General features: G+C 51.3%; 3 protein-coding genes across 3 annotated transcripts; 2 read left to right on the top strand and 1 right to left on the bottom strand.

Moving 5' to 3' along the window:
• Window positions 1–11,201: 11,201 nt before the first annotated feature.
• Window positions 11,202–12,962, bottom strand: VC83_08678 (uncharacterized protein; the record flags this gene model as incomplete). The annotated part of the gene is made up of 2 exons (XM_024472224.1): window positions 12,563–12,962; window positions 11,202–11,273 (listed from the first exon to the last, which is right to left on the bottom strand). Exons 1-2 carry the CDS (start codon window positions 12,737–12,739, stop codon window positions 11,202–11,204), a joined length of 249 nt encoding a protein of 82 aa, XP_024320150.1. The 5' UTR covers window positions 12,740–12,962.
• Window positions 12,963–15,790: 2,828 nt separating this feature from the next.
• On the top strand, window positions 15,791–16,352 carry VC83_08677 (uncharacterized protein; the record flags this gene model as incomplete). Its single annotated transcript, XM_024472223.1, has 2 exons — window positions 15,791–15,842; window positions 16,180–16,352. 2 exons carry the CDS (start codon window positions 15,791–15,793, stop codon window positions 16,350–16,352), a joined length of 225 nt encoding a protein of 74 aa, XP_024320157.1.
• Window positions 16,353–17,677: 1,325 nt separating this feature from the next.
• VC83_08676 (uncharacterized protein) lies at window positions 17,678–23,844 on the top strand (the record flags this gene model as incomplete). The annotated part of the gene is made up of 4 exons (XM_024472222.1): window positions 17,678–17,867; window positions 17,992–18,315; window positions 18,400–22,802; window positions 22,872–23,844. 4 exons carry the CDS (start codon window positions 17,678–17,680, stop codon window positions 23,520–23,522), a joined length of 5,568 nt encoding a protein of 1,855 aa, XP_024320156.1. The 3' UTR covers window positions 23,523–23,844.
• Window positions 23,845–24,404: the final 560 nt, after the last annotated feature.

Below are 24,404 nucleotides of genomic sequence, written 5' to 3'. Positions count from 1 at the left end.
ACCCACAAGGAAGGGATTACTTTACTAAGACAACACACTGTCTTAGGAAACAGAGCCAAAGGGTTGTAGCTTAGACTATTCCACAATGCAGCAATCAGGTGTATGATGTAGTGAAGTGGTTTAGACAAGTTGTAACAAATGTTGAGTCTGAGAACTCAGGGGTAAGTCAGAGGTTAGCACCTCACTGACTTTTCAGAAACAAAGAATAAGAAGATCAATGCTTGGAAGCTTGGAAAAGACATAGAAGTATGTGCTAGTCGATTTTCTGTATTGTCTGCTTGCCCTTTCTTAAGGAAAGGGCAATCCTATTTATGCTAAAGGAGTGTAGTTCTCTCATTTTCCAAGACTTTCCATGACTAACCAGGCTTGGTAACTGTATTAGAAATCAAGTGCGACCCACAACTAGCTTGCTAATTATGTAGTGAACGTAAGAGAATCCCATAGAACCATCTCTTGGGTTCCTAGCCTATAGAAGTGAAAAGGAGGTCCAAGGTCAGAGTACCCCTATAGACAAATTATGTCATAACTTAACCAATCTTGTGGGTAACTAAGGAGTGATGATGTATAATGAATCATAGAGGGTTGCAGAAGCTTCTAGAGCTATCGTTCATGTTCCTAGGCCTCTAGTTGATAGAGATATGTCATGTGGTAGTATTAGCCCAGTAACTAAGGAGTGATGTCATGTAATGAATCATAGAGGGTTGTAGCAATCGTTGAGTAGTATTGCTCTTGTTGTTGGTGTGACAAGCCAAAATATGTATAGTGACTTGTAGGTTTGAGGAGGAGATTTCTAAGTTTGCTCTTGAGTTCGATAGCAAACTGAGTGCGACGAATGTCAGTATGACATAGGAGCCCTCCACTAAGGCACAGAGCTTGCTAGATAGGTGTAACGCTGACTTCTAAACGATAGAAGACACAGAGGTTCTCTTGCGTAAAGGTTTACTTATCAGAGGAGGCAGGGGATCAGACACAAAGGCTTCAAGTAACACGTTACTAGTATATAACAAATACTGTATTGAGTTGAGCACGAAGCTCCTATCTAAGGAAATACTATCTACTTATATAGTGGCGTCGTGCCTAGTGGACTCTTGGGAACTCACTCGAGTCCTCGGAGTCCTGGACTCTTAGGACTCTTCTCATCATCCTGCGAGTCCATCACGTGCCTAGTGGACTCCTGGGAACTCACTCGAGTCCTCGGAGTCCTGGACTCTTAGGACTCTTCTCATCATCCTGCGAGTCCGTCACGTGATACTTTCGGAACTACTATTCCCCGCTGCCCCTCCAGGTACCAGGGCCGGTCTCATGCGACCTCCCTCCTTCCTGTCCTGTAGTTGGCCAGCCTTCTTGTTCCGTCGTAACACTCGCTCCCTTCCCCTGGGCATTCGTCTCGAATCCTATAAGTACGTCCATGTCCCCGGGACTCTGCTGCTCCTCAGCGAGTCCTTCAACATGCAACATGCCTACTGACACTGCCCGCAAACTCCAGGAACGTAACGATCTTGTCCGTCGAATAAAGAACCACGGATACGAACTACCCGAAATGGATTCTTGCTCGAACTGCGTGAGGCGAAACATTACTTGCGTGTCGTCTCCAAATGATTCACGGCGGTGCGCCGAGTGCGTTCGTCGCAACTTGAAAGAAAAGTGTGACTGTATGGGTCCTGAGCATCCCGATTGGGTGAAGCTCGAACGGGAGGAGGATCGCCTGGATCGCGAAGAGGAAGAAACCCTTTCGAAGTTACTTCGTCTGCGGAAGCAGAAACGCCTCATCCGAACCCGTGGTAAAGATATGCTCCGGCGAGGTTTGAAAACCCTCGACGAGCTTGATGCGGCAGAGGAGGCCGAACGTGTGGCTGCTGAGAAGCGTGACGCTGTTGAGGCTGAGGAACAGGCAGTTAGCGCTGCCTCCTCGTCTGTGACCGGGACCCTCGCTTCCTCCGATCCACTGGCCTACTCCCCTGCATCTTGGGATCAATGGCTGGTGGATGGCGGCGTCGATATTCCTCCAGCAGTTCTTTGCTGATGTTCCTTGTTGGTTCCCACGAATTATCCGTAGGTTTGTAATTTTCCCATTTTATCAAAAACTCTTCTCGACGTCCTACTAACCTTCTGTCTAGGATCGTTTCGACCTCATATTCGATTATCTCATTCTCGGGTTGGAGTTCGGTGTCGGTCGCAATTGGGGTATTTCCTCTTGCTGGTTCCAGTAGTGAGACATGAAATACCGGGTGTAGTCTAGACTTCCTGGGTAGCTGCAGTCTGTAATTAACTGAGCTGACTTTGTTCAATATTTTAAATGGTCCCAATTTCTTGAAGTCCAACTTTGTGCTTGGTCGTTTCGTTTTGATATGTTTCCAGAGTAGGTATACTTTATCCCCCTCCTTGAAGGCAGGTTCCATACTGCGCTTCTTGTTTGCGTATGCGGCGGATCGTTCATTTAAGAATTGGATGTCCATCGCAAGTTGTTCGTGGAACGATTTCAGTTGTTCCACCACGATCAGGGCTTGTTCAGCTCGTGATTCATCCGGTCTTGGTTGCCTATATGCTTCTGGCTGGTAGCCATAATTGGCAAAGAACGGTGAGACTTTCGTTGCTTCTGTCATCGCGCTGTTATATGCAAACTGTGCGATGGGTAAGATCTGAACCCAGTTGTCCTGTTGATGATTGACATAGCTTCGCAGGTACTGTTCAAGGGTCTGATTTAATCTTTCTGTTTGGCCATCTGTCTGGGGATGAAAAGCTGTTGATAGCTTATGATTTGTTCCCAGTAGCGCCATCAATGATTTCCAGAATTTCGAAGTAAAGAGCTTGTCTCTATCTGAGATGATTTCTTCTGGCATCCCATGATCGGCTAATATGACTCGAATGAAGGTATATGCGAGCGCCTCGGCGTCGCTAGCTTCTAGATATGGTATAAACTTCCCATATTTCGTGAGTCTTTCCGTGATGACGAGGATAGAGTCATATTCTATTCCTGTTAACGGGTCCTTGGAGGGTGGAAGCTTGACGATGAAGTCCAAAGCTATTGATTTCCACGCTCCTTTTGGTACTGGTGTCGACTTGAGTTGTCCGTATGGCAGATGCCTATTGGATTTTGACTTGCTGCAAATGTCGCACTCTCTTACCACTGTCTCTACCTGCTTCCTCATACCTGGGAAGTAGTAGTGTCGAGTGATTCGTTCGAAGGTTCGTGTTACTCCCTGATGACCGTGTGCTGGTAACGAGTGTTGTTCTTGCACCAGCGGGCGTCTCATTTGACTTGGGACATACACTAACCCTTTGTATCGAATCAATCCTTGCTCGTCGATGGTGAAGTCGCCTTCGACTTTGGACAAGACTCGCTTGGCGCATTCGTCTGTTGCGTAAGCTTTCTTGAGTCTTTCCTCGAGTTCTGTATCTTCGATGACTGAGATCGTCGCTAGTAACTCGTTGTACTGTATTCCTGCATCTGTTTTCTTCAGAATTGCTCTAGGTCTTTCTTCCTTTGGGCCGGCGTAGTCGGTCCGTCTGCTGAGAGCGTCTGCTCTTGCATTCTTGGAGCCCTTGCGATAGGTTATCGTGAAGTTGTAGGCTGCGAGGGTTTCTGCCCAGCGGACTTGTCTGCGGTTTAAAACCTTGGTCGTGGTGAAGTATATGAGGTTCTTGTGATCCGTCCATACCTGCACAGGGTAGGTGGATCCCTCAAGATATACTCGCCACTGCTCAAAGGCAACGACAATAGCCAGTAGCTCCTTGTCGTGGATGTCGTAATTGAGTTCCGCGGGTGACAGTTTCCTAGAGTAGTACGCGATTGGTTTGAACTTACCGTTCTCGTCTGGTTGATTCAGACATGCTCCAATTGCGAAGTCAGAAGAGTCCGTTTCGAGGATGATCTTCTTTGCAGGGTCAAATGTAGCAAGGATAGGTGCTTCCGTGAACTTCGTCTTAAGTTCCTGGAAAGCAGCCTCTGCCTTGTCCGTCCATTTGAATTCGAGATCCTTTCTGGTAAGCTCCGTGAGTGGTTGAGCTACCTTGGAATATCCCGAGATGAATCTTTGGTAGAAGTTGGCGAAGCCTAGGAAGGCTTGCACTTCCTTGACCGTGGTCGGTGTTGGCCATTCCAACACTGCCGTTACTTTTGCTTGGTCCATCTTGATGCCGTGCGTTCCAATAATGTAACCCAAGAATTCGACTTGGTTTTTATGGAACTCGCACTTCTCTGGTTTGAGGAGTAAGCTGTACTCCTTTAGTTTCTTCAGGACAAGTTTGACATGCTTGACATGCTCTTCCTTGGTTGCTGAATACACCAGGACGTCGTCTAGGTAGACAATGGTAAAGATGTCTAAGTATTCGTGCAAAGCATCATTCATCAGTCGTTGCATGGATGCGGGTGCGTTTGTTAGCCCAAAGGGCATGACTTGATACTCGAATAGGCCATAGCGGGTGCGGAATGCTGTTTTCCACTCTTCCCCAGCCTTGATTCGGATCAGGTTGTATGCTCCTCGCAGATCTAGCTTACTGAAGATCTTTGCTCCTTGAAATCTATCGTGTAGTTCGTTGATTAACGGCAGGGCATACCTGTCCTTGATTGTGATGTTGTTCAACGCTCGATAGTCCACACATAACCGTAGGGAGCCGTCTTTCTTTGGTACGAAAAGCACCGGACTTCCTGCTGGTGATGTGGATGGTCTGATGAATCCTTTCGCTAGGTTATCATCGATGTACTCCTTAAGTACCTTCAGCTCCTTTTCCGATAGCTGATATATTGGTCCGAACGGTGGACTCTTGTCTTTCTCCAAAGGTATCTCGTGATCCCATGGTTGGTGCTTAGGAAGCGCCTCGTTCTTAGGGCCTTCCTGGAATAATTGCTCGTATTCCTTGTACTCCACCGGTATACTCGTCGGTGAGGATGCCTGGGCTAGGTCATCGAGCTCGGAGGTTGCACATAACTCCTTCCGGCCCTGGGAGGGTTTCTCCCGTTGTCGTGTGTCCGTCCGTTGTTCACACGCGCACTGGCTCATCACAACTTTCTCGTTCCACCAGTCGATCTGGGGGTTGTGTTTCTTGAGCCATGGCATACCAAGGATGCACGCATGGTTGTCCATGTGCACGATGTCAAACTGAATCGTTTCCTTGTGCCCGTGTAGCATGACCATTTCCAATGGGACCGTTTCGTGGGTCACCATTCCTTCATTAGTCGAGATGGGCTCTCCATCTACGACCATTAACGGGTATGGTTCGGTTTTCAATTGCGTCTTGAAACCTTGCGTGTCTGCTACTTTCTTTGTCATAAAGTTGCCCGTCGCTCCTGAGTCAATCATTGCTCGGAGGTGTCGCTGTTGTATCTTAGCGACCACATATAGTTGCATGCTGCCCGTCGTGGCGCATAGCTGGTCTGTACTAGGCCTCTTCATGTCGCTCGCCGGTGGCCTACCGTCGAGGACTCCTAGTTTTTTGACTCGTCCGAGGAAGGATAGTATTCATCCGCTTCCAATGGTGGTCCTTGGGGAGATCGTTTCCCTCGCTCTTCTGCTTCGTCTAGCAGATGTGGGTATTTCTTGTATACCTGTTCGCTTTTGATAGGCAAGTCTCCTTCAGACTGGCTTCGCCTGAGGGCGTGAACTTGCTCTGCGTCTCTGAAGTGTATCCTGGGCGAGGATCGGGGAAACAACTGATTCTGGTGTTTCTTTTTCCAGTGGAGCTTGCAGTCATCTTCGCTGCAATACTCCCAGTAGACATACGCGTGCCAGGGATGATCAGTCTCTGTTGCGTCTGTCGTTGATAGTTCCCGTTGTCCTCTCACCCATGCACTATCTTCCCTCGGAGGCGTGGAGAACGTGTCTAGTTGCTCCATGGCTCTCCTTTCGATGCGTGGAGTGGGTCTCGCATTTTCCCGTCGGAGCATATCTCTGGCTTTCTCGTCGTACTTCTTCAGGGCTCTCCTGCGGTCCTGGTAGTAAAGTTTGACGCTTTTCATATACTTCAGTTTAGCCATATGCTCGACATCCTTCTCCAGTTCTTCCGCTTCTTGTGCTTCCAACTTAGCTACGTCTTGGGACGTGCCAAGCAGCCTGCGGGTATTCGTTAGTTGGTCGTAGTATCTCCAGAGGTCATCCTTGCAGTCGTCCACCTTGCACTTTAACGGAAGTTCCTGTAACAGGTTCCCGTAGAGGTCTTTAAGCATGGGGATTCTCCTCTGGCCATTGGGCTTGTCTCGTTCGGCCCTAATCTTCGCGTGGGCGTGTTTTGCCATGCGTCTTACTACGCTCTTGCACCGTGGACTCATTGGTTCCATAGGTGCGAGCTCGTCGAAGGTTTCCTGTTCCGAGACGGTGAACGATTCCGCCTCCGACCCTTCGTCTGAGTTCTCGTCTTCTGGGGTGTTTTCGCCGTTTATTCCCCAGTCCTGTTTGCTCACAAACGTTGCGTTCAACTGTCCTGTCCAGGTGGCATTGAGTTGTTTGCCGACTTTGCGTCCGCCGTTCCCTTTCTTTGGCTGTCTGCAGTCTCGGGCCATGTGGCCTGGCTTGTCGCAGTTAAAACAGAGTCGTTCCTTGAATTGTCTGTCTTTCTTAGGGTCACGGGGTCGTCCAGGTTTGAACGTGGCATCGAGTTCCATTGGGTCCGACCAACGGTTGTCTCGCGGGTGTTGATCCCGTCGTCTGCCCTCGTTTCCCCGGTAGGGGTAACTTTTCTTGGGCTTGTCATAGGTCCGACGTTCCTTCTGGAATTCGTATAGTCGATTGTCGATTCGGACCGTATGTTCGATTAGCGCTACCATGTCCGTTGGTTGTTGTTCCAAACGGGCAAGTTCCATACGTATATGGCTCTTCAGCCCACGTCGGTAGTGGCTGATGAGTGCGCTGGCGTCCCATCCTGTCTGATTGCCGTATCTCTGGAATTCTGTGGAGTATGTGAGGGCGCTGCCAGTCTGCTTAAGTGCAAACAGATGGTCTTCTGCGGTCTTAATCTCATCGATGTCTCCGAACATGCGTCGGATTTCCTTACAGAATCCATTCCAGCTGCCAAACATAGTCTGCGTAGTTGTCATGCTTCCATTGGTACTTTCATATTCGAAATAGTCCTTGAGGAATGGTTCGATCCATCGCAGGGCTTCCCCCCTAAGGTAGGACGCAGTCCACAGGGCATAGCTCTCCTGGGTGGGAAACTTCTCGTCGTTGAAGTGCTGGTACAGTTCGACCTGTAGCAAAAACACCTCAAGTTCCTTTCGGTGCCCGGAGTAAGTGTCGGGCAACTTGACGCGTAGAGTTTCCTTGAGTTCGTTGACGGTGGGTGCATCGGGCATCTCTTCATTCTCAGGCTTAGACCTCTGAGACGAAGTTGGCGTGGTGGGGGTTTTCCCCTTCGAACTGACGACAGACATGTTGCTTTGTGTGTAAGCCGGTACCTCGTAGAAGTGGTGCTCAAAGTGTAACGCTGACTTCTAAACGATAGAAGACACAGAGGTTCTCTTGCGTAAAGGTTTACTTATCAGAGGAGGCAGGGGATCAGACACAAAGGCTTCAAGTAACACGTTACTAGTATATAACAAATACTGTATTGAGTTGAGCACGAAGCTCCTATCTAAGGAAATACTATCTACTTATATAGTGGCGTCGTGCCTAGTGGACTCTTGGGAACTCACTCGAGTCCTCGGAGTCCTGGACTCTTAGGACTCTTCTCATCATCCTGCGAGTCCATCACGTGCCTAGTGGACTCCTGGGAACTCACTCGAGTCCTCGGAGTCCTGGACTCTTAGGACTCTTCTCATCATCCTGCGAGTCCGTCACGTGATACTTTCGGAACTACTATTCCCCGCTGCCCCTCCAGGTACCAGGGCCGGTCTCATGCGACCTCCCTCCTTCCTGTCCTGTAGTTGGCCAGCCTTCTTGTTCCGTCGTAACAATAGGCTAGTAAAAGCAGAATGAACTACATTAGGACCCTAGGGATGCTAACCTAACAAGTAGGGTATGTCCTAGACCTTACCTTCTCTAACATACCCTTAGTATAGTCCCTAGTCTGCTATGACCTACATAGTGGTTTAGACTATGAATCCTAAGTCACAACTATCCCTAGACGCTGCCTAACGCCACTAGAGCAACACTACTACTTAAGGCACTACCCTCTACTAGTAAACCTAACATCATCCTAACTAGTAGGGAAGGCACTTAGTTAACAGGCCTTATAGCTACGCAAACATGTAAGAACTGCTCTCTAAGGTCATACTATTCGGGAGGTCTTAGGGCCGTGGGTTACACCTGCGTCCCGCTAGACGTAAATAAATATCATCATCATCATCATCATCAGCAACCTCGTGTAGAAACCCTCCCCTGCAAACCCTCCCGCAGAAAACCCTCCCCTAGAAAACCTTCCCTAGAAACTCTCCCCTAAGCCCCTCCTAGCACACGTCCGCACTCAACCTCAACCGCATACCCGCTCCACCTCCCCCCTCGCACATCAGCTACATAATTTGCCACGAGCCTCCCCTACCATTTTCCACGCCACCACACCCTCTCCTCTACCCCTCTACATTTTCATCTCCGCTAGCACCACAGGCCCTGTTACTAGAACCAAGAAGCATCAGCCTAGCCCTATTCCACCCGATTTTTTCATCCGAGCTTTCTTCCCCCCTGTCACCCCTCCTCTCAGCCCAGCCCTAGACAAGAACGAGCGGTCCAAGCTCACATCGATCACACCCCCTCCATTTCTCTGCCCTTCGCGTGGCATACCGCACCAGTGCACGTCATCAGTGCATCTGTCATCCATGCATACCGCCCGCCATAGGTCCTCCTCACCGCATCGCAGGGGGTCGGGGCGGAGATGGATGTCGATGCAGCTTAGTAGTGATGCGCGGAGGGGGGCAGTGAGGTGGCGGGGGAGCGTGTGCTGCTGGAAGGGGGGGGGTTATTGGATGGGGATGGAGGACGGTAGAAGGGGGTATAGGATGGGATTGAGGGATATACCGGTGAAATGACGGATCTGTGCGTGTTTTTTTAAGGGGGGTTGTGTCGAGGTGGTGTTATGGTGTGCTATTTCTAATACCAGTGTGCGGCACAGATACCTGATTACCTGTGGTGTTCAGGTAATTACCTGGGTAATTACCTACCTGGGCTCATTCTCAAAATACCTGAGTATCCCGGTATTTTCAGATACTTACCCAGATACATGCCAAGTATTGCCAAGTGTAGCCAAGCCGCACAAATGCTAACGTTGAAATACTCGTCTTCATGCTTGATATGGTGATAATTGCCGTGAAAATGAGTGACTCTCCATTGTCAGACGTGCCGACGGACCTTGATGGCTATAATCCTCACGATGAGCCAGCCCTACCAGGGCTTTTTACCCCTTTTCAGCAATCAAATCCAATTCCTGTCCGTCTACACCCGCCTAGCCAAATGCTACCGCCAACACAGTCGCTGCTGTTCACGAAGGAACTATATTCAAGAATACTACTTGAGAGCAACCCGCCAACTATCAAAGTATGCTGTATGCAGCCTAATTGCGGATACTCGCCCGCAGCTCAAACCCATGCTCAAGCTGCTGCTTCAACTGGCAATCTTTGGAAACACTATAGTCTTAAGCATAAAGGAATCTATGATGCTCTTAAACACAAGAATACAGCGCCTTCAAGTCAATCTAGCAGCACATCATCATTTTTTGAGCCTCAGAGACCAGCGACCCATGAATCAAGACCAACAAACAATCCAGCCAAATATAGGGAGTAGTGCTATCGTTTATAGTATCTAATAACCTGTCTTTACGCATTATCGAAAGCTATTCATATCGTCAATTAGTACGGTTCTTAAGTCCATCTGTGTTATCACTTTCGTCAAGAACATTGCACCGAGAACTACAACGCCAATTCTCATATCACCGAGGCATACTACAGCTTGAACTCCATTCTCATATTATACATGGAGGCCGGATATCCATAACGACAGATGCATGGTCTGCACGGAACTATACAGAGTATGCTGCTGTTACCGCTCATTGGATTAATGATAAATGGCAGCAGAAATCAAAATTGCTTGATGTGATACATCTTCAAGAGCCTATTCATAGCGGTGAATACTTAGCTCAGCAATTAGCAGCTGTAACAGATAGTATAGCTATTACAGGCGCTATCTTTACATGCACCCGAGACAACGCATCATCAAATACTGTGATGCTCTCAGAATATGAGAAATTGGCTAGCAACGCCCAAACATCAACTCAACAACCTTGGACATTTACTGTCAAAGAAGGCGATGTCCGGTGTATTGCACATATCATAAATCTCGCAGTTCAAGCCGCTCTTACGAGTTTAAAAGCAGAACCAGATGTAGAGACAGAGACATACCGGTGTGAGCAAGGTGCAGCTCGGATTCCATTTAGTAGAGATAGTCATGTCGAAGTCATGAATGCTCTTGCAAAGCTACGAAGACATATCTATGTCTTTCGTAATCGACGAGCATGGAAGGATGCTTTACAACGACAAGTCAAAGCTATAGGTTTAAAACCACAGCAACTATCACTTGATATGCCAGTACGATGGAATTCAACACATCGTATGCTTGATACAGCATTAAAACTCCAAATACCAATCACAGCAGTATGCATAACACAACAGCTTGATATTAGTATGAAAGATATTGCATTAACTACAGGAGATTGGGCTGTTATTAAAGATCTTGAACGACTGTTCTTAATATTTCTCAAACCATCAAGACGGCTACAAAGTGATACATATCCGTCACTTAACTTTGCTATTCCACTTTATCTTAAAATGATAAATAAAGTTAAGAAGATGCAACAAGAAGTTGGCGAGCACTCAGCAATTGGTATTGCATGCACAGTAGCTTATCAAAAGCTTCACGCGTATTATACTCTTGCAACAAATCAGCAATGTAAGCACTCAGCTGTAGCTACAATTTGCGATCCACGGATGAACCATACAGTGTTTAAAAAGATATATCCAGATAGTACAGATCATGTACGAATCACACGGGCAAGAGCACAGTTTGAAGATGTTTGTAGAACATATAAGACACGGCAATATCATCTTGATACAGAGCGTATTGAACGTGAAACAGCTCTTGCAGATGCATTAGGAAATGCAAATACTAGAGTGCAAGAACCAGATTCTGATGAAGATTTATTTGCATCAGAGGGTATATCATTTGAAGAACCAGAATGGAAACGATGGATGCTTGAACCACGGCCTGGTGAGCATACTGATATTCTCAAATATTGGTCTGCAAAGCAATATCAATATCCAATAATTGCTCAAGTTGCTCGAGACCATCTTGCAATTCCTGCGACATCAGCACCATCAGAACGGGTATTTAGCAATGGTAGCGATATCATTACTAAGAAAAGGAATAGATTGTCGCCATCGACAATTAGATATCTGCTTTGCTTACGGAATTGGGGTTATTTACCAGATGCCGACAGCGACGGTGATGATGCAGATGATGAGGCAGAAGAATAGGAATAGGGGCTGTCTATTTTATTATTATATTTGTCACGAGTTTCACTTTTCTAGTTACATATTCTAGTTACATATCATTATCTATTTCAAATATCAAAAGCGTCATTTTTGTATACGGAATTGAGGCTCAACTACCTGCTAAAGTATCTGTAAATACCTACCTTACCTGAGCAAAGTCGCTCAGATACTTACCTTACCTGGCGAGGACCCAGATACTACCTGGGTAGTATCTGCCGAACACTGTCTAATACTGATCCTCGTTGCCATGCTCAGCGATAGAGCCCATACTCGTGCCGCCGAGAAGTGATTGAGTGAGTCTGATAATTAATACTAGAGATTTAAACTGTTGGAATATTTATACTCTTGGAATATTTATACTCTTAGAATATATCTCTTTAGGGTTTGTGGGGAGATGGGAAAGGATCTAAGGGAGAGGGGGGGGAAGGGGGGGGTAGATCTGGGGTACTGGCGTATGGGATTGACGAGGGAGATGAGAGGGGATGGGAGATGGGGATGTGAGGGATCAACAACCTGCAAGGCGGGGGCTACTGTAGGTCGTTCGCGGGGTATCCCTAACCACACTCGGGTATACATTTTCGGGGCCTGGGACGGGCTGGCGTGGCGACGGTGATGCTGGCGATGGGAGACAGAAGAGGGGTTCTTGGGGATATAACTATAACGACTCGGCGTCCGACACCACCACCGGCGCACCACAGCACCACAGCACCGGCGCACCACCCACCACCACCTTCCTTCAATATCCCCAGCTCGCGCTCGGTCATCAAATAAGCAAGCATCGTAAGGGATCCCTACCTCCCATCCAGCAGCCCTGTCCTTTGTGAGGGATGCCCTACCTCCCATCCAGACTCTCGGACGAACACACACCATACACACACCATATGCATCACGGAGGGGGGTATAAGAGATCCCCATATCACATACATCTACAGGCTCTGACCCGTATGGTGTCCGAGAGCCGGGCGCTTGATGGGTGGATGGTTCAAGCCTGGTTTATCTGTGGACCGCCCATCGGGATGCCTGTCCATATCGGCCGTTTTATATAGCGGGGAGGGCCGGCGGGTTCCACAGCCCACAGCGGGAATTACAACCTACACCCTCCTTCTCGTCTCGTCCATCGCCCATCGTCCATCGTCCATCATCGTCCATCGTCCATCGTCCATCGTCCATCGTCCATCGTCGTCCATCGTCCCTCGTCCATCGTTCCTCGTCCATCGTCCATCGCCCATCGCCCATCGTCCATCGTCCCTCGCAACAAAAAATCCCTCCCATCCATCCATATGCCCTATATCCACCAACACCCCTAGCGCAACGGGCAACCCACGTGGAAAACGCCCAGCCCAGCCCAGCCCCCACTTTCCCTTCGTTTCTTCCTTTCTCCTAACCATCTAATCGTCGTGACCAAATTTTCGCTTCGCTTCAAGGTTGGAGGAAGCGATCCGCGCGGTTTCAAAATGAGCGGAAGCGATGTGTGCGGTTTCGCGACGTGCGTCCGTTCACCGCTACTCCTTAACAAACCATTTTCCATAGATGTAGATAGTAATTTATATTGTAATCCTATACAATTGATTTAATGGAGGGGACTCCTATATCAAATGCCCGTGAGTGGCTTGCAGAAAACCCTTCTGAGTCTATAACTGCTGCCTGTCGCATTTTCAAAGTCCCCAAATCAACACTACGGATGAGCCTCAAACGGCGTGCTCGGAACCTACTACCTAAGGGTGGTAGGAATAAGGTGCTCTCTACTGCAAAGTCAGAAGCCCTTAAGAAATGGATCCTTAAGCAGTATTACCTAGGGCTTAGAGCTACTAGAAGTATGATATTTTCTACAGTCTACTAGCTCTAGAGCCTACACCTACAGCCTCTGCCATCAGAGAGCTGGCTTACTAAATATATTAAGAATGAGTGTAAGGATGCCTCTCCCTCAGTGACGGAAGGTATCTGAGTCGGACAAGTCACGGTCACGTGGTGAGGGTGAAGGCAGGTTAGCCAAGTCGGACCCGTTTCGGGTACTTAAGGAGATTGACCCAATGGGGGTTCCTCTCTTCATCTTTTTTGTATCCTTCGTAGTAGACCTATAGGATAGCATCCGTTTAGCCTCCGACTTGCACTCTCATATGCTATTACTGTGGGTGCCCTGTGTCCTTACAATGAGCTTTAGGAATTCCACTTTATCACTACAAAGCCTATTACACTATAGCGTACGAAAGCTCAAGATGAGCCTACTATTACGCAGTGGTTTTGAGACTACTATGAGTTTATACTAGAGCATGGTATAAAGCTAGAGTTAATTTGGAATATAGATGAAACAGGCTTTAGGATTGGAATTCTAGGAGGTGAGAAGGTTATGGTACCATGAATAGCAAATGATCTCTATACGCCTAGCCCTAAAAATTGTATGTCTATTACTATCCTAGAGGCTGTGTCTATAGTAGGAAAAGCCATACCACCTATACATGTCATTCTAGGCAAAATACATATGGATTCTTAGTACTATACAAACCTCAAAAAGGCATAGAGCTAGTACTGCTCTTAGACTCTGGATTTTCAAATAGCCAGCTTGCTCTTTGGTAGCTAGAGCATTTTGCAAAGCATACAGCTTTAGAGGATACAAAGGTTCTACTACTCGACTCTTATGTGAGCTATACAAACCATGACTTCGTTTTTGCAGTATAAGAACATAACATCATTATAGACACCTTTCCCTCACATCTTACACACGTTTTACAGCCATTAGACGTAGGAGTGTTCTAGCCTTATAAGCACTAGCATAGAGTAGCTGTGCTCGCAGCTATATGAGATATAGACATTACCTACAACCTATATCCTTCATAAGAGATCTTACCCAAATCTAGAAGCAGACTTTTAAGGAGTCTACAATAGTCTCAGCTTCCTTATTAGCTAGAATCTAGCTAATAAGCTGTAATACAGCTATTATAAAGCTATGCACCTACTTACAGCTTATGCCTATGCCTACTATGCCTACCCTACTTAAGGCCTCTACTTTTCAGGCTGTAGAAGAGGGGCTATAGTACTAGAAACACTAGGTTCTAGAGGGCTTTAGTAGCCCCTTAAAAGAGAGCTACTACAATTGGCTTACTACCGAATTAGGTCCTAATCCTCTAGAGGAATTGGGTTACCGCTTTTACCCTGGTTTCTAGCCTAGCGGGCTACCTAGGCTTCTTTGGCTACAAGCTTCTAGGCTTAAAGCTCAGCTTTCTAGGCCTGAAGCTCGTAAGCATAAGCAGCTTAGAGCTCACCTCTGAACTAAAGCTAGGCCTAGCTTTAGCTTGCCTGCTTCTTTGACTCCTCAACCTAGCACTAAATAGCCTGTAGGTCGTGTTCTTAGAGCTAGCTGCCTACTACAACCTAGAAGCTGCTAAGAGTGAGTGCGAGAGTGAGAGCGGTAGTGAGCGTGGGAGTGAGAGTGAGTGTAGGAGTGAGCGTAGGAGTGGTGAAGTGATAATTTATTTACAATGATTGATTTATGTACCTTTACATACAAATTACTATGTAGTGATACTTATAGCCTACATATTGCGAAACCACGCACATCGCCTCCGCTCATTTTGAAACCGCTCGGATCGCTTCATCGAAACGAAAATTTGGTCACGACGACTAATCTCCCCATTGGGACATTCGAAACAAAAGCAGAAAGAAAAGAGGGGATCACGTGATTAAACCCTTCGTGGTTGCTGGATTGGGAAATTAGACTTTTTCTTGTGGGGGGCTTTTTTTTAGTGGTCGTGCGTGGTCGTGGTCGTGGTCGTGTGCTAAGGGATTGGTAAGGGAGGATGGAAGGGGAATGAGTTGTCGATTTTTGACAGATGGTGGTGGTGGCTTCCCTGGCCAGCTGTGATGACGATAGATGTCTCTGGTCAGCTCCAAACCCCAAACGACCTGTCTCCCATGCATTGTCATGATACTGTCTCATCTCACTCATGTCTCAAGCATCCTTACTCGGCAAAATACGCCTCACTTGCGTACATATGCACCGCAGCTCTGCCGTGCCGTCGGAGAGTCCTCCTCGGGGAGAGAGGAAGCCTCGGTGGGGGCAGGGAAGAAGGCATGTCGCGCCCCTATCGCTGATCTAGGCGGAGTATATCGCTCAGTGTGGTGTTAGGGTGCTGGAGAAGGGCAAGACGGGGCTGGATTGGGGTGATGGCGGGTGGGATGGCGTGCGTAGAATGTTTGTACTTGGTAACGCGCTGTTGTGCTTCCGTAGCAGCCCGAGTTGCTCTCAACACCACTTCTAACCTGTAACACTTGTAAGCCTACCAACACCACTGATGCTGCTTACCGCCGCCATTATCAAACGCACATATGATCCTTCCCCGCGGGCTTGTTTCGTGCAATCGATTACACTACTACCACGGTAAACCGAGCGTTCTCCTAACTTACTTGCGTATGGGCGAGAGCAGCTAGCTCGACGGACAGATTGGGACGGCGGATGATGGGTTGTGCATATGGCGCAGCGCTATGGGATCGTTAGCGCCAGGGGGGGGAGCTGCATAGCTCTCCCGTGTGGATGGACTATTTTAGTATGGGAGAGGTGTATTTTTTGTGGCGGGAAGGGGTAGATGGATCGGGGTTATCATACCGATAACCCCGATCCGATAGGATAGATGTGCCGGTGCCGGTGCGGTGCTACGATGTGTGGTGCTGTATCTCTAGCGAGATTTTGTATGGGTGGAAGGGTGGAGATTGACTAGGAATACATGTGGATACCCGCACACCTGGTGCTGGGAGGGAGGAGAGGGAGGAGAGGGAGGAGAGGGAGGAGAGGGAGGAGAGGGAGGAGAGGGAGGAGAGGGAGGAGAGGGAGGAGAGGGAGGAGAGGGAGGAGAGGGAGGAGAGGGAGGAGAGGGAGGAGAGGGAGGAATAGGGAGGAGAGGGACTGGTACCCCTAGAGGGATTTGTGTGGACAGATGGAGAGAGGAGACACTAGGAATACATGTGTGTACCCCCTTGCTTGTGTGACATACGTACAGCCAGCCCAGCATATCGCATCGACGGGGCCGGGACGGACACCAAGGAGACACCAGAATGGGACAGGTAGAGGTACATCTTGATTGTCAGATGTTGTCTCTGCTCCATCTGCAGGTGAATCCCCTCTAATGCACACTTATGCATATACCTCTACTTTTCCACTCTAATTTACAGGGTTACTTGCATTTCTACTACTACTAGCCACTACTAGCCACTACTAGCCACTACTAGCCACTACTAGCCACTACTAGCCACCACTACTAGCCACTACTAGCCACCACTACTCACCACTACTAGCCACTACTAGCCACCACTACTAGCCACCACTAGCCACCACTACTCACCACTACTAGCCACCACTACTATACTAAATAATAATACATCACACAATCTGAACAAATAATCTTAGCTCCATCCCTCCCACCACACCTCCCACCACACCTCCCATCACACCTCCCACCACACCTCCCCTACACCCACACCCCCCACACCACCCCACACCCCCCCACACCACCCCACACCCCCCCTTTACAGTCGGGCGCCATAAGTAATGCATACAGGTCTGTGCTTCTCCCATACAAAAAGACACTTGTTACTGCAATTTAAGCACAGACCTGTATTCATACTTATGCGCCGTACTGTACTGTACTCCCCCCCTTTTACACCCCCCCTTAAAACGCCCCACTTTAGAGTACACCCCCCCCCCCTGCTACCCCTTCCCACTGGACCCATCCCATCTTTCTTATCCTCCCTCCTCTTCTTTTTCGTGATTGTCGTCTGAGAGCCAATTTTTACCTATCCATCCCCAAACACCCACACATCATATCCAGAGAACTTTCAACTTTCATACACATACAAAAGTCTTCAATCATACCAGCAAACCAGCTATCGAATCCATTCCTTAACGACTGCAAACGAAACAAAATCCATAGACACCAACAACCCAGCGAAAACAGAACAGATAAACACGCCCAGTACACGCCTCTTTTTTTAAAAAAAATTAGCAAACGCGTCGACGACCCCCTTCTCACCCCAGATAATACCCCCGAATCCCGAATTCCCAACGAACAATCCAAACCCACCCCCCCCCCCCCTTCTCACACCACGCGAATCCGCGCACCCTATGCCCTCCATCTAACGACCACGACCCTCGGAGACGAGCAACCAGATACCAAAAAGAAAGAATACCATCACATACCCAACGCCCGTTTTGTCGCCGCGATGGCTACCTCTCCGCCGGGGTCGCCGGACGTCCCTGCGCAACGGCCGATGAGCGTGTTGATGCGCCCGTCGACGAGGAGTACGAGCCGGTTGAGCATGACGGGGAAGCTTGGGGGGCAAGGAGCGGGAGGGAGTAGAGCGGGAGGGAGTAGAGCGTCGGATGAGGATGGGAAGACGAGTGTGAGAGTTGGTGAGTCGCCTGCTTTTTGGAGTTCTGTATAATTGCTATGGGGATTGTCGTGTGGGATTATCATGGGATTGTTATTGTTGCTCGAGACGGAAATTGGGAGTGGATGTATGCTAACAGTTCCTAGCTATCCGCGTCAGGCCGCCGCTCCGACCAGAGGACCCTGGATACGAACTTGTCCCGCAGCGATTCCAGCGATCAATGGTGCAAGTCACATCCCCGACGAGCGTCACAATCGACTCCCCACAAGGCCGCAAGCTCTTCGTCTTCGACCGCGTCTTTGGCGAGGATGTCAACCAAGAAGGCGTCTGGGAGTACCTCTCCGAGAGCGTCAACGCCTTCGTCCAGGGCTACAACGTCTCCATGCTCGCCTACGGCCAGTCTGGAGCTGGGAAATCATATACCATGGGAACATCCGGCCCCGACGACCAGGGCGACATGGATGTCATGGGTGAGTCGACAGGTGCTATTCTCTCACACCCTCTTTTAATGGCGCAAATCGACCCCGCTGGCCTAACATGCTGACCAAATCTAGGTGTGATCCCGCGCGCTGCCGCAGCGCTGTTTGAGAAACTCGAAGGCCCCAAGCCAGCGAGCAATCGCGACTCCATATCCGCCCTGCGCGCGCCGAAGAGGTACTCTGCGCAGCCCGGCGCGTATGCCGGGAAGCCGGCCGAGAAGAACTGGACGCTGAAGGCGACGTATGTCGAGATTTACAATGAGCAGCTGCGCGATCTGCTGGTGCCGGAGCATGTGCCCATGGCGGAGCGGGGACAGGTCTCGATTCGCGAGGATACGAAGGGGCATATTTTACTTACGGGCTTGCACGCGGTGGATGTTAATTCGGTGGAGGATCTGCTTAATGCGTTGAATTTCGGGTCGATGATCAGACAGACGGATTCCACGGCCATCAATGCCAAGTCGTCGCGCTCGCACGCTGTTTTCAGCTTGAACCTCCTGCAGCGCAAGAGCAGCACTGGCGGTCCGACGACAAAATCAGAGAAGCGATTCTCCGTCCCGCTTGAGGCCATGACTGGCTCGGAGAGCTGGGTCACGATTGACAGCAAGTTCCACTTCGTCGATCTGGCTGGTAGCGAACGTCTCAAGAACACTGGTGCGCAGGGCGAGCGAGCTAAGGAGGGAATCTCCATCAACGCCGGACTCGCCAGCCTAGGCAAGGTCATCTCGCAACTCTCCTCCCGCCAAGCAGGATCGCATGTCTCATACCGCGACTCGAAGCTCACCCGCATGCTCCAGGACTCGCTCGGAGGGAATGCAATCACCTACATGGTTGCTTGCGTCACGCCCGCGGAGTTCCATCTCAGTGAGACCCTCAACACAGTTCAGTACGCCCAGCGCGCTCGCGCTATTCAGAGCAAACCCCGCATTCAGCAGGTCTCGGACGAGACGGACAAGCAGGCACTCATCGACCGCCTCAAGGCCGAGGTCGCCTTCCTGCGCGAGCAGATCCGCAGCTCGGGCTGTAACGACCACCCAGCCTCGCATGGAGGGACTCCGAGCGCACGCTCTGATCGCCGCAATGACGCGGAGATTGACCTCCAGAACCAGCTCTTGGATAGTCAGGAGAGCTATAATGCGCTCAGCTCGCGCCACGCCAAGCTCATCTCCGAGATGACCAAGGCGCGCGATACGGAGATCGCGGAGAATGCAACGAAGGAGGATAGCCTCGGCGACCGCGCGACGGAGCGTCTACAGCGCTCTAATGCGTTCGCAGAGGCCGTGGAGCAGGTTGTCCTCGAGTACGAGGAGACGATCCGTAGTCTCGAGCAATCGCTATCTAGCACGCGCGCGTCGCTGTCGAACACAGAGACCACGCTGCTCGAGCGCGAGACCAAGTGCGCGTACATCGAGACGGTGAACTCGCAGCTCCAAGCCCGCCTGCAGAAGCTCATGGACCGCGAGGCGAGCACTGAGAATTACCTCCATGATCTTGAGATTAAGCTGGATGGCCATACGAGCGGAGAGGAGAAGAACTCGGCCATTGTGGCGGAGCTGAGGAAGGAGATTGCGAGGGTTAGGGAGAATGAGGCCAGCTGCGAGGATTACATCTCTACTCTCGAAGAGCGCCTCGCTGAGTCTGACTCCGATGCTGAAGTCATGCGCCGTGAGATCGAGCGTCTCGAGCATGTCGTCGAGCGCCAGCGCAGCCTGGGCAAATTAGACAAGCTCCTCTACGAACTCGATAGCGTGCGTCAGGCCGAGTCCACCACCGAGACTCCCGCCCCCGCCACCAACGGCAAGATCCCGCACTCCCGCAACATGAGTTACGCGAGCAGACACGGACAATCCGAGGTTATCCACGAGCGCGACGAGATCGAAGGCTCCGAACCCCGCTCCCTCGACGATGACGACGAAAAGGAGGGACAACGCACCCCCAACGACGTCCCAGCCCTCAGCCCAGACGGCAGCACCCGCTCCGAAACCGACGGCCCCGTCGACAACGGCGAGCCCCTCGACGCAGACGAGGCATTCACCCCCTCTGATGCACGCGCGCGCACCCCTACTTTGAGCCGCAAGCCCACCATCGACGTCGTGACCGCCGAGCTTCTCGACCTGCGCATGACCCACGAGTCGACGGTGAGCGAATATGGGAACCTAGCCGCTAAATACGAAGAAGCGCTGCGTGCGCTGGCCGAGCTCCAGGATGTGGTCGAGGGTCGCCAGTCGTACGGGAATGCGAAGAGGGATAGCATGCTGTCTGCCGCGACGCCGGCGCAGACGAGACCGACGTCTTTTTTAGCCGTTGGAGACTCCGCGGGAGCGCAGTCGAGATCGCTCTCGTCGGAGTTGTGCTTGGTTGGGGAGTCGCCCTCGTTGATTACGCATGCGTCTGAGGGGGGGGATGTGGTTGTTAATGTTCCGCAGACTGAGGAGACCGCTGCGTCGGCGGCGCTGGAGGAGCAGCAGCCGAGGGGCGTTAGTGTCCAGGATGAAGCTATCGCTGCTGAAGTAGAGAGTCTGCGCGCCCTCGCCGCCGAGCGGGAAGCCGCACAACTCGCACTTGCGGAGAAGTACGCGCAGCTCGAGGAACAGCACGCCGAGACGCTGGATGTGGTCGAGGAACTCAAGACGGAGGTGCACAAGGCGAAGATGGACATGGTCCCCAAGTCACCCAAGAACTCCAGCCCCGTCATCCGCCGCAAGTCGAGCCAGGGCATGATGATCATCGACCGCGCGCACCGCTCCTTCGCATCCCTGCGGAACATCGCCACCGAGCACTTCGAGGCGCAGCCGGACGTGATGCAGAATTTCGAACTCAACCTCAATGCCGCGATGCATGAGCTGCACATGCGCTCGGAGCGTGTGCAGGAGCTTGAGGCGGATATGCAGGGTGTGAAGAGGGAGATGGAGACTAAGATGTCGATTATCTCGGGGTTGACGAGGGAGAGGACTAGTATTAGTCAGGCCCCGATTGATATGTCCGCCCTTAGTCGCATGCAGGAACAGATTATGATGAGTGAGAATGAGTTGAGGGTGCAGCAGGAGATGCATGCTGCGAGGGAGGCGGAGTTGGGTGAGGAGGTGGAGGGGCTGAGGAGGGCGATTAAGGAGGCGGGTGATAAGCCTGCTGCTGCTGTTTCTGCTGCTGCTGCGACTGTTGCTGCGAAGGATGTCGAGGCTGAGTCGACTGATCGCTCGGTGCCTTCGCAGGAGCTGGAGAGTGCTAAGAGAGAGCAGGATGGAGCCAATGCTGAGCGCGAGAGCAGGATCGCGGAGTTGGAGGGCGAGCTGAAGAGCTGGGAGGGCAGACACCAGGAGGCTCCCCTGTCGATGCAGGGTAGCGAGAGGCAGCTACAAGATACGATCACCAAGCTCGAGAACCAGATCAAGGCCGTCAAGCGGGACAATGAGATCGCCTCAGCCGCCGCCACCGCCGCAGCAGCTACCGCCGCCGCCGCAGCAGCTACCGCCATCGCAGCAGCAGGCGCAGCCGTCGTCGTCTCAGCCCGCGACACCGAGCCCGAGCCAGAGAAGGAAACCGACCGCGGCATCCCCGTCGCGGAATTCGAGGCCCAACAAACACAGCACGAAGAGCGCGTGTCGAGCCTGCAGAAGGAGATCGAAGAGCACCGCTCTGCGGTCCAGGCGAGCGCATCCCAGATCACCCAGCTGGAGGAGGCGCATGCGCTCACAAAGTCGCAGCTCGCTGATACGGCGAAGGCGCGTGATGTCACTGCCGCCGACGCAGAGGAGCACAAGTCCCTCGTGTCAAGGTTGGAGGAGCAGATTTCCGCACATGAGGGTGTAGTGAAGGCGCACCAGGATGGGTTGGCTGAACTCCACGCTAGCCATGCGAGAGAGGTGGATGGGGTCAAGGAGAGCGGGAAGGCGGAGCAGGAGGTTGTGCTGGCGAATCTGGCGGCGGAACATCAGGTGGGTCTTGAGGCTATGAATAAGGAGCTCATGGATGCACGTGAGGGTCTCATCAGCGCTGCTGAGAGGGTAGCTGCTGCTCTTGGGGTGGAAGCAAGTGTCGACGCGCTGGAGGACCGGATCGCCGAGTTGGCGACCGCCCATGCTGCATTGACCGGCGAGAAGACCCGCGCAGCGGAGATGGAGAGCCACGTCCTCGACTTGTCGTCCATAAACGACAAGGTAATGAAAGAGCTCGAGACCGTCAAATCCGAGCTCGCCACCCTCCTCTCCACCACCACCGCCCACGCAACCGTCAAGGAACAACTCGAAGTCCTCCGCGCCGAGATGTCCGCCCTCGAAACAAAGAACAAGAAGAACTCCCGCCTGGTAGAAGAACTCGAGGACCAGCTCGCCGCGAACTTCGACCAGCACCAAGCCGTACACAACCGCCTCAGCACCCTGCAAAGCGAGCGCAATTCCCAGCTCGACGAGGCGAATGCTGCTAGAGCGCGCGTCGAGCAGGAGCTCAACGCCGTCAGGGAGGAGTACGCAGGGCTCCAGGTGAGTAGTCCCAGCAGCTCTCGCGCGCAGCGCGCAGGGAGCTGGTCGGGCGCTGATGCCGTCGCACAGGCGAAGCTAGATGAGATAGCGCTGTCTGACAACACGGCCGGCGCGCGCACGTCCAACAGCAGCAGCTCCACCATCCGCAAGACGTTGAGCGTGGCGTCGCCCATCCCGTCGCCGCCACCTGCCGGGCCGCTGCCGCCGATCCCGCATATCTCCATCCCGCCGAACTCGCTGAGCCTGAGCGCGCCGCTGAGTCCGAAGGACGCGACGCTGGCGCTGGCGCAGATGCAGGAGGATCAGGAGGCGAAGATTAGGAGTATTGAGAAGCATCTTAGTGCGGAGAAGCAGCTTACTGCTACGCTTGAGGAGGCGCTGACGGATCTGGAGAGGCAGAGTAATAAAGTCAAGGCGGAGGCGGAGGCGTGGAGGAGGCGCGCGATGGAGGCTGAGGCTGCCAAGCGCGGGGGGGAAGAGGCGAAGAGGAGGCTGGAGGAGCAGAGTCGGAAGTTGGAGGAGCAGGTTGCGGAGGCGAAGAGTAGGGAGCTCGAGAAGGTGAAGAGCGAGGCGACGGGGACGGAGGCGAGGTGGAGTATTCAGCGTGGGGAGGCGGAGAGGAGGAAGAGGGGGGAGGCGGAACGGATGACGAAGCAGTTGGAGGATAGGATGGGGAAGGTGGCGAGTAAGAAGAAGAAGGGGAGCTTGAATTGCTTCTAGTCACCCCTTGCTTATGACTTCTGGCTCCTTCTAACCCTTCTGATACCCCCCCCCCTTCTTTTTTTTAATGACCAGGGGATGGGGGATGGGGGATGGGGGGGTTGTATGGATGTACGCGTTTATGTATACGCCTGTTTTTTATCAACGAGGGTTTTTTGTTTTCTATTTCAGGCTCTGTTGGTCGATGCGCTATGCGCGATGCGAATATATCTATCTGGCTTGGGAGCAGGGGGGGATCTTCGTAGTTTTTTTTTGGTTGTTTATGGTTTCTTAGCTTTTTTGGGGGGGGAGAAGAAGAGAGAGGGAGGATGAATGAAGAATCTTTGTTTCTTGATTGTGAGCGTGCTTGCGGATGTGTGTGACTGAGAGAAGTAGTCGGCTGCCGTGGCTATATGAGGAGTAGTCAAGCATCATCACCGGGCGATTAGTAGACAACTACGAGCACTGGATGAGGAGTAGTCGACTATAATCACTCTACACAGGGTAGTCGATAACGACGACTGTGCTGCTACTGTGTGATATCAATGACTGATATCAACACGAAGATTGAGAAGCCATGTGGTGGGGGGTTCATGGGTTGGTTGATGTTCAAGGGGCAGAAGATTATCAGACCTCAAGACTTGTAGACTTGTATGTTGTCGCCGCCGAGTTTATGTAGTAGCTATGGTGATAATTTGATACCATGAGTTAGTTAGCTGGCCAAGTTCTGATATTGCAGTGTGATGTTGCATGTTCTGATCTTGTTATGTGCGGCCCAGGTCTCTCCGTTGCGCACAGTCAGTTTCGAGTTTCAGGGTCCGTCACCTCGGGACTATGCGGGGTACTCGGCGCGGTAACTTAGTCGGAGCGGTACCTCATCGGCTACCAACGACCACACGCGAC

The sequence above is a fragment of the Pseudogymnoascus destructans genome (assembly GCF_001641265.1).
Source record: "Pseudogymnoascus destructans isolate 20631-21 unplaced genomic scaffold scaffold_29, whole genome shotgun sequence".
Taxonomy (NCBI): Eukaryota; Fungi; Ascomycota; class Leotiomycetes; order Thelebolales; family Thelebolaceae; genus Pseudogymnoascus; species Pseudogymnoascus destructans.
The sequence above is the reverse complement of the archived record's forward strand: the minus strand, read 5'-3'. Positions and strand labels throughout refer to the sequence as shown.